At 38.0% G+C, this 10,509-nt stretch overlaps 1 protein-coding gene across 3 annotated transcripts; it reads left to right on the top strand.

Moving 5' to 3' along the window:
- The first annotated feature begins 316 nt into the window (after positions 1-316).
- On the top strand, positions 317-7,666 carry LOC113287221. 3 transcript variants are annotated; one of them, XR_003329867.1, is made up of 3 exons: positions 317-573; positions 2,470-3,436; positions 6,794-7,666. XR_003329867.1 is itself a non-coding variant. In XM_026535906.1 (2 exons), exon 2 carries the CDS (start codon positions 3,669-3,671, stop codon positions 5,283-5,285), a length of 1,617 nt encoding a protein of 538 aa, XP_026391691.1. In that variant the 5' UTR covers positions 317-573; positions 2,470-3,668; the 3' UTR covers positions 5,286-5,529. The 3 variants fall into 3 exon arrangements, 2 of the variants coding, with proteins under 2 accessions (XP_026391691.1, XP_026391692.1); XM_026535906.1 differs by lacking the exon at positions 6,794-7,666 and having other exon boundaries at positions 2,470-5,529; XM_026535907.1 differs by lacking the exon at positions 6,794-7,666 and having other exon boundaries at positions 2,461-5,529.
- The last annotated feature ends 2,843 nt before the right edge of the window (positions 7,667-10,509 follow it).

Here is a 10,509-nt window from a genome sequence, read left to right as displayed (position 1 = left end):
CTCACGCTAGATGGAAGTGAAGAATGTTGTTTGCACCTCATCCGCAAGTGAGGAATGCCGTTTGCACAACTCAAAATTAGAAGTGGGCTTGAGATATTGGCTTTGAAGAAGACATGGGCCTAGAACAGATAAAAGACCAAGACCAAAGCCCGTCCCAACCCTGAGCCGTCAGATTCGATACAGATGATTGGCATCCAAAGGCATCTACACTCGAGATATCCACATTTGCTGCATCTGCTTCACATTATAGTGTCATCTATTCCTTCCCGTAATCGAGCAGAACCAAACACGCCTTCACTTCGTGTTCTTCTTTCCTACAAGCTCTGCAGAACCACCGATCAATCACCTCCGCTCCCGACCACTTCTGAGCACAACCACCTTCTCAAGAGCCATCAATCAATCTCCTAGTTTCTATCTCTCTCCATCTTATCTTCTCCCTTATCAAAAAAAGTATCCCCAGAAGCTATGATTGAGAGAGATAAGACTAGGGTTTCTTCACAGCTAAAGCAAACATCAAATCAAGGAGCTGTAAAATTGAATTGTAGAAGGGGTTTGTCAGAAAACGTGTTATTGGTGAGTGGGTGTTCTCTAAATTATAAAATTCTAAGTGATTGAGTGAGGATTCTGTTTATAGATAAGGCAGTGTAATGAAAAACTCATGCCCGGATTAGCCGGTGCACCAAGTAGTAGTTTATGTTTGTTTTCAGTGTTATCATCATGTTCTAATTTCATAACTAGGGTTTAGATGAAACCCTGACTCTCTGTTATGTTATTCACACTGTTTATGTTACTCTTGAATGTTTAAATTGTTTTAAGATAGAATTGAATCTTAGTACGTCAACATTTTGCTTTCACAGTGTATGCCATGTATCCATTGTAGTTAGAATCCCACTGTGTTGATTATGCTAGCTGCAACTCAAGCTTTACCAGACTGTTATTGATCCTTAAACTAATTGTGCCCTGAGAAGACAGTTAGTGCTTTGGAAAGATACCTTAGTTGTGACCGAACTATCCATTGGTGAAACACCTTAGGTAAGTGGTAGACTTGACACTTCTCCCTTATCTGTTACAAGGACAAGAGTAGTATAATTAGTTGAATACATAATGTGAGTTAGTGGTGGATTTGACAATCCTAGTATCCTCTTTATCATTGCTTTGCTTTCTGTTTTACTATCTCAGTCATTACCATCACCTAGCCGTATCGGCAAACAACCCCCCTTTTTGGTTACTCTTGTTTCGAATCAGTTTTAGTAAGACCGTAGCTTCAACTTACACCCACCTTGACTTGTGCTTTCCCTGTGTTGATTATCGATACTGTGCACTTGCAGTTATCATTGTAGGCTAGTTTATAGACCTACCAAGTTTTGGCGCCGCTGCCGGGGACTCGGTAGTGGTGTAGCTGATCTAAGGTTTCGCTTTACTGATTTTCAGTTTACCCTTGTATATATGTGCTTTGAATTTTTCAGTGTAACTTAGTTATCAAATCATCTATCTAGATAAACTGCATTTTAGTTTTGCATTTTTAGCTATAATTTTTTTTCCTGCTAGTTTCATTGCATCTTGTTTTAGATACCAGCATATAGTCTGTAACTGTAGTTTAAACTTCAACCTTTTTGCATTTTGTTCATATTTCCTGTTGCAGTTGCTTTTAAAGATTCTTTACCTGTAGCTCATCAGTCTGCTGTAACTTTCAATTCCTGCATCTCATACTATCATTGCATTCTGTAGTCCTAGTCTGCATAGTAGTGTATCCCTGGAACCTCTTAGCTGTACCAATAGCTGTATCTTTTAAACTTTCTGTCATCGCATAACTGCATCAATTTGAATTTCCTCTAGTTTTCAATAATAATCACCTGCATCATCATTTTGTGGCATACCATAATTTGTGTAGCTACACCTTTTTGTTTTATTTTCTGTCAGATTTGGTTACCTGCATTCTTATACCAACATCATTGTATTAGTTAGCCCATTTGTTCTCATAATCCGCATCTCAGTAGTTGTTTTAGCTGTAGTTTTTTACTTTTCTGCACTCTTTCAGTTCTTTTTGTAGTGTAACTTAGTGTAACTTGTACCATTTCAGGCCTGCTGTCATCATCATTTGTAGCCTGCTTTTGCATTCAGTAGCATTTTATCCTGTAGTAATCATAAGCTGTTCTCATAAAAGAAGCATCATTTAGCTGTAACTTGCATTCAGTTACCATTCATATCACCCTGTATCATATCCATTAAGCATCCCTGCGTACGTCACTTTCTTTTTCTCTGTGGATACTGTCTATAATTGCAGTCTGCAACAGCCTCATCCTGTTCTACTATGACTGTCCTGTCATTGATAACCCAATCTGTCATAATTAACAAGAAGAATAACTCCAAATCGTTGACATGCTACATATTCTTATCAACTGTGATACCCTCTGAATTTTACTTCATCTGTACGATTCTGGAATCTGATCACTGCTTTAGAGTAACCAGGTACCTGCAAAACTGCACTGCAAAACAAGGAAAGGAGGGAGAAAGAGGAGCAGCAAAACATTGGATTGTTGTGCCTAAGCCCGGTTTATACTGGCAGTATCGTACTCGAACCTCTTAAAATTTCTGATACTTTCCATGACTAATTGTTGAAACTGTAACCTCTCTTTTTGGCATCGAATCTCTGAACTTTTGATGCTCTCTGGCTTAACTGTCGACACTATGGAATGCTATAACATGTTTGCTTGCTGAAATAGTATTTCACGTAACCTTGTCAAACACCTGCAACATATAACATCTATGTGCTTGATCCTGTGACATATGAGTAACCCATTCACTCACCAAAATTGTCATTTCGCTATGTGTATCTCAATCTCTGAAAAACACCGTGTCTGCATATATCCACGAATCTGTTATCGTAAGCTTCATCTTTGGCCTGGCCTGGGCAATTGTTGCTAATTTAGGTGTTGTAACATAGTGTTTGGATTGTCCTTAAGGCTGCGATAGTGATCAACTGCTAGCCAATCCTGCAGAGCTGAATTGCTCTTATTTCAGCTGCATCATACCTGATGTTGCACTGTTTTCAAATATAATTAGCAGCTTTGAGTCAATCATCTGTAGGAATTTTTGTAGCATGAAGTGTGCTACTGCCAGTTAACTAGCAGTTTACAGTTCAGTTTGTCGGCACCCTGTATCAGTGCAAGCATTATCGCATCCCATCCCCTGCTCATTGGTGCACTAGGTGCAGTTGTTATTGCTCTCACCCTGTTTGTCTCCCTGCAACATATCATTTCACAATCAGTCGCGGTTACGGTTTCATATTTGCTGGTATTCACTTTTCTGGGTACTGAAATTCTTTTAAGTAACCAGGTACCTTCGAAACTGAAGCAACCAACCAAAAAAGGAAAGGAAGGAAGAAGCTGGGAAAATAAATCTAATTCGTTGGTCTTCTCTCTGTGTCGTACTGGAGGTAAGTTTCTCAAAAATACTCGGTACAACTGAGTCTCCTTCGGTTGCTCCATCTGAGTTTTTTTGAATTTTGTTTTAGTAAAAAGAGCTTCATAATTTGATAATCAAATGCGAGCAGGCCACTCGTTAGGATAACAGTAACATCATTTCTAAATCAAATAGAAACAACCATTTAGGACAGTTAGGCTTTGTATACTTTGTGATTACTGTAAGAAAAAGAACAAAAACATTTCATGGCAGGATTTTGGTCTGCAACTGGGGATAAGAACAAATCCATTAGAGAACTTGTTTACGGGCATGCTTCACGTTATGAGCCTCCCACAGACCATGATGTCAATAGTTATAGGGATTGTTATGGACATTTTCATAGTCCTGAGCCTCAATACTTGAACCCTAATGATTATTCGCACATGTATGATTCACCACAGGAAGAAAATGAACATTTTTGTAATGCCCAGCTCACACAATCATCACTTTTGGATCAGTTAGAAGCTCAAATCACAGCCTTAGAAATGCAAATATATGATATCACGTCTCATGCATCTAGGCAAGTTGAAGTTTCTGTTTGTGCCTTTTGTGACAGCAAACAACATGTAATCGAGCATTGCCCTGAAATGCATGCTTGTACCTTGTGTGGTAGCTTAGGCCATATTATTGAGAACTGCCCTGTTTTGCATGATTTTAGGCAGTCTAGAACACATCATGTTGCTGGCTTCTATCAAATGCAAGATAATCATCCCTACTCACAGACTTGCAACTCAGAATGGAGAAATCCCTATTACAATATTGATAATAATGAATTGAATTTTGAAAATAGCATGTCTAGTCCTCCCCATGTGTCTGATATTGAATATAAACCTAATGTAGAGGTGAACGAGTGGACCAAGGACCCCAAATATGGTGATAGGGACGAGTATGCATATTACGCGGATGATGATATTATGTTAGAAGAGCTAGTTCTTCTTGAAGAGTCAATTTCGGAGTCATGTGACTCTGAAACTCCAGACCATAATGTAGAGACTCCCATTGATGATGTTTCTTCTAATATTCATATTCATTGCAGTTCAGATGATTTTGGTACTGATTTACGGGTTGTGCAGTTGTCCTGTGAAGAAGAGCATAATACACAACTTGTGTGTGACTTAGGAAAGATTCAATTTTCTGTTGACACTAATGTTCTTATGCATGAAATTAAATTTGATGTGTATGATTCTCTGCCTAGGCCGCAGTGTGATGTTTCTTCTGATTTGCCGATGCATGAGAATAAATCTGTTGATGATGCTGATGATACTGAACTAGGGTTTGCTAATCTGTTCAATGACTGTGAGCATGATTTACCTGTTTCTGACTTAGGGAGAGTATGTGATGGTACTAATGACCTTTTACATAACTTAGATGTGCCTACCTCCCTGCCCATGTCACAAACTGAGACTACTCCACCCAACCTAGATTTGGTTTGTGACAAAATTGTAAAACCAACTTTTTTGAGAATACCTAATCTAGGATTGGAACTGTGTGCTTCTCAAGTTCTTTTGGACCATTTTGCAGCTAAATATAATGTGTTTAAGAAGCCACAATTGGAATACGCTCTTGTGTCTCTGCCTGTTCCTAACACAGTTCATTTTGAACTAGACCTTATGCATGATGAATCTCCAAAACTGCAAGATTTTGTGTCCAAAAGTACATGTGTTGAAAAATCTAGGTATGGGGGTAGCTCATTTTGTTTTGCAGTTCTGTCCTATTATAATTGTGTGAGGCTACTAAAATTTCCGCATTCTGTCTTTTGGGTTGATCCTCAACTGTTTCGATTGTTAATGTATGGTGAATTCCCCCTGTGTATAATCCAGTAGGTAATGTTATATTTTCTATCTTGAGTCAGTTGAGTCTTCTTCTAGTTTGTATATATTGTGCTAATCCAATATGATCTCAGATAAAAATGTTGGATTCTAGCCTTGAATAATGAAGCTCTAATCTTGCTTTCGCTGACATCCGGTACTCTCTCACCTTTTCTCTACTCAGCATAGTTCTCATGGTATAATTCTTATCATCTTTTGAAACATTGAGGACAATGTTAGATTTAGGTTTGGGGGTGTTTTGCATATAGAGTTTTCAGTCTTTTCTTTTCCTTCTATTTATTAAAAAAATAAAATAAATTGCATAAAACCTCCAACTTTTAGAGATCTTAGAGTCACATGCTTTTAGGTATGTTTACATAGAGAGTCTGACCGAAATAACTGAACTTGGAAGTACTGGAGAACACAATCGGGTTTCTTAGTTGTTAGAGCGTTAAAGTTGTACTTAACCATGCCGGTGGGCGAATTAGGTGCAGCAAAGATATTTGGTATTAGAAGTTGTGATCACCCTTAGTGGAGACTACCTATTTTACATCAAGCGAGGCACCGACCTTCAATTTTTCTGACTATCTATAAAGTCCTTTTAGAGTGTGTGTCACCGTACGTAAATTCCGGGTAGGAATGGTGAGCTACCCAACTTCGCACCATTTTCAGCTCTATTTTTGATCTCTTAAGTGCTAATTTTGTCAATCATGAGGGTGACATCTAAAGATAAAAACTCCTTATAGTTTGATTTGCAGTTAGCACCATTCTCTCTCTCTCTCTCTCTCTCTTTCTCGACAACATCAACAGATCGATAGAAACACATCATCATCAACGAGCAGAGCAACGTCAGATTCTATGAAGAAAGTTGAAATAGTCCGAGGTTTACATGAAACAATTCAAGGAAAAGTAAAATTCTCATTCAAAGTGAAGATACAATATAAAGAGCAGAATTCTATGCGCATTTGAAAAGGTATTTTACAAAAGCAAAGAAAACAGAAAAAGATGAGAATTAGTGAAGTTTTTGAAATCAAGACAATATAAGTTGTGAAGAATTGAGTGATAACGTCCTTCGTCCATGAGAATGTGTTCTTTGGTATTTCTAACTTCGTGTTACTAGCATGCAGAAACTCTATGTCCTCATAGCTCCTTGGATGCTTAGGACTCCACTACGCTATGAAGTTGGAGAAGGTTTTGTGGGTACATCTCTGGTAGGCCCTCACGAGACTACAACTCGTCCACTAGGGACACCTAGGGGTTTAAAGGCTTAGTGCATACGCTAAATGCATTCGATAGACCAGCGACAGTGGTATAGTTAGGATTTCTTAATTTTTGGTTCACTTGAGGACAAGTAAAATTCAAGTTTGGGGTATTTGATGAGTGCCAAATAGTGCATATTTCTACACCTTTTTATTGGTAATTAACTCATCTTTCGCGCTTTAAAATCATATATTATCCCAAATTCTGTATTTTTCTTCGTTTTCAAGAATAAATACTTGTACTAATTAATTTTGTGTTTTTAGGTAGTAAATAAAGCTTGGATGAATTAAGGAGCCAAAAGAAGCGGAGAATTGATGACATTGAAAGAGAGACAACAAAGAACCACGCTAGATGGAAGTGAAGAATGTTGTTTGCACCTCATCCGCAAGTGAGGAATGCCGTTTGCACAACTCAAAATTAAAAGTGGGCTTGAGATATTGGCTTTGAAGAAGACATGGGCCTAGAACAGATAAAAGACCAAGACCAAAGCCCGTCCCAACCCTGAGCCGTCAGATTCGATACAGATGATTGGCATCCAAAGGCATCTACACTCGAGACATCTACATTTGCTGCATCTGCTTCACATTCTAGTGTCATCTATTCCTTCCCCTATTCGAGCAGAACCAAACACACCTTCACTTCGTGTTCTTCTTTCCTACAAGCTCTGCAGAACCACCATTTCTCCTCCATCAATCACCTCCGCTCCCGACCACTTCTGAGCACAACCACCTTCTCAAGAGCAATCAATCAATCTCCTAGTTTCTATCTCTCTCCATCTTATCTTCTCCCTTATCAAAAACAGTAACCCTAAAAGCTATGATTGAGAGAGATAAGACTAGGGTTTCTTCACAGCTAAAGCAACCATCAAATCAAGGAGTTGTAAAGTTGAATTGCATAAGGGGTTTGTCAGAAAACGTGTTATTGGTGAGTGGGTGTTCTCTAAATTATCAAATTCTAAGTGATTGAGTGAGGATTGTGTTTATAGAGAAGGCAGTGTAATGAAAAACTCATGCTCGGATTAGCCGGTGCACCAAGTAGTAGTTTATGTTTGTTTTCAGTATTATCATCATGTTCTAATTTCATAACTAGGGTTTATATGAAACCCCGACTCTCTGTTATGTTATTCATACTGTTTATGTTACTCTTGAATGTTTAAATTGTTTTACGATAGAATTGAATCTTAGTACGTCAACATTTTTCTTTCACAGTGTATGCCATGTATCCATTGTAGTTAGAATCCCACTGTGTTGATTATGCTAGCTGCAACTCAAGCTTAACCAGACTGTTATTGATCCTTAGACTAATTGTGCCCTGAGAAGACAGTTAGTTCTTTGGAAAGATACCTTATTTGTGATTGAACTATCCGTTGGTGAAACACCTTAGGTAAGTGGTAGACTTGACAGTTCTTCCTTATCTGTTACAAGGACAAGAGTAGTATAATTAGTTGAATACAAGTTAGAGCATTGCTCGGTCGAATTCGCATGCATTGATATCTCAAGCATGTTTGTCAATGTTAGTGATCAAAACTATAAGTCTTGATTTCTAGTCTACTATAGCTAAGTCTCGGACTAGGATAGAAAGTGTAGTTGAGCTCAAGGACTTCATGGCTATTCATCATACAAGAAGAAGAACTACTCAAGGAACCGGTGTAACTTCTCGACAAAAAGGTATGTGAAGAATTGAACTGATCTTTCACTCAAAAGTCTATCTACTCTATCTCCTACTTCTTGATACAAAAAGTCGTATGATACATATAGACTTAGATTATACACATTTGGTATTTCGATCCGAGTATACCTCGCTTATCAATATCTCGAAATATGTGTTGGTAAGCGTTTCGCTTCGACCATGTTTGTCTTTACCTAGTGACGAAAGTCATGATATGTTTCAATCACTTTGAAAATTGCTTTGACGAGAAATGGTGTAACAACTGTATAACGTCCTCTAAGAATGTTTCAATGGTTGGAATGGGAGTTTAGATTACATAACCAATGATGGAAATAAGTATTGTTGTGGAAACACATATGTGCATAAGTCCTATCCCTTGAACCAAAGTTTGCGAACTTTGTTGATCAAGAGAAACCGGAAGAATGACTTGTTTCCAAGTCCGCGAACTCAGTCTGCGAATTGCCGGACTTCTCATCCCGAGAAATTCTGTTGGAGTTGACGAACTAGCTGCGTCCGCAAACCCAGTCCGCGACCCGGCAGAAAGTCTTTGCTGAGATTTTCTGCTCTTCCCGGTTTCTTAAGTCCGCGAACCTAGTGTGAGAACTTAAGAAGGTTATATATCTGAAGATGATTTATGAACTTAAACTTATAAAGACTAAGGAATGAAATTTGCAAACCGTGGCTATAAAGTTCATGAACCGATTCGAGTGAATCAAATCATCTTTGCTTTAATTATGTCTTGTGTAGTACATAAGATTTCCTTGTAATTGAACAACTCTCTAAGTAGTTCATTTGAAGTCATTTGAACTAGTTATGGTGAAGAAGAATATGGTTGGTATGAAATGCTCATATGGCTAACCTTTTGGTTAACTATTGTTGAACCAACAAATGTACACGTTTGGATACGGTTAACAAACCTAGAAGCGTGCATTTCATTTGTGTATAACAAGCTAAGTTTTCTATCTAACAGTTGAAAAATATTAGCTTGAATCTAAATCAGGTTTTCATCTAACGGTGGATATTGTTTGCTTTGTGACCAAGGAGAAACCCTGATTTGAAAGACTATATAAAGGAGACATCTAGTATTGTGTAAAACTAATACCCACACTTCACGTGTGATACTAGTTTGCGTTCTAGAGTCGTTTCTCCTTTAACCTTTGGTTTTCTTCTTCTAAAACCAGGTTAACGACTTAAAGACTTCATTGGAATTGTGAAGCCAGACCGATACTACTTTTATCGTAGTTGTGTGATCTGATCTTGCATCTTCTATCGTACGAGTACAATCAGATTGATTGACTTGAGATTAATATCTCCGATAGGCAAGATATAAAAAGTAGTCACAAACATCTTCGTCTCATTTTTTGTGATTCTGCAACATCTTGTTTTGCTACCATACGATTAAGATTGTTTTGAGGTGATTGATTTATCTAGGCTGCTCTTCGGGAATATAAGACCGGATTATCAATTGGTTCCTGTTCACCTAGATTATTATCAAAAGACGGAACAAAAACTTTAGGGTTTTTCTGTGGGAGACAGATTGATCCTTTGATAGAATTGTCTGTGTGAGACAGATTTGTTTATTGTCAAAGCCTGCGATTTTGGGTCGTAGCAACTCTTAGTTGTGGGTAAGATCAGCTAAGGGAATCAAGTGCACAGTATCCTGCTGGGATCAGAGGAGTAGGGAGTACAACTGTACCTTGGATCGGTGGGAGACTGATTGGGGTTCAACTACAGTCTAGTCCGAAGTTATCTTGGAGTAGGCTAGTGTCTGTAGCGGCTTAATCAGTGTGTGTTCAATCTGGACTAGGTCCTGGGGGTTTTCTGCATTTGCAGTCTCCTCGTTAACAAAATTTCTGGTGTCTGTGTTATTTCAGTTTCCGCATTATATTGTTTTATCTTTATAATTGAAATAATACAAGTTGTGCGTTAGATCATAAATTAAAGTAATCCAACCTTTGGTTGTTGATTGTCATTGATTGATCCTTGGATATTGGTATTTGGTACCATCCAAGTTATTCCTTGTATTTGATTAGTATTTGCAGTTTCTGTTTGAGGAAATCAAATCAAGAGAGAGAGAGATATAAACTCGTTGATGTACTTTTAGTTGATTGAGTCTTGTTGATTCTCTTAAAAGTATATTCGAGTTTGTCCGTACAGATTGCTAAGCAAAATATTGTGTGGTGTTGTTAGACCTCCGCTTTTTCAATACATAATGTGAGTTAGTGGTGGATTTGACAATCCTAGTATCCACTTTATCATTGATTTGCATTCTTTTTTACTATCTCAGTCATTACCATCACCTAGCCGTATC

The sequence above is a fragment of the Papaver somniferum genome, chromosome 6 (assembly GCF_003573695.1).
Source record: "Papaver somniferum cultivar HN1 chromosome 6, ASM357369v1, whole genome shotgun sequence".
NCBI classification, from domain to species: Eukaryota; Viridiplantae; Streptophyta; class Magnoliopsida; order Ranunculales; family Papaveraceae; genus Papaver; species Papaver somniferum.
Note: the sequence above shows the minus strand (reverse complement) of the source record. Positions and strands in the feature narration are given on the sequence as shown.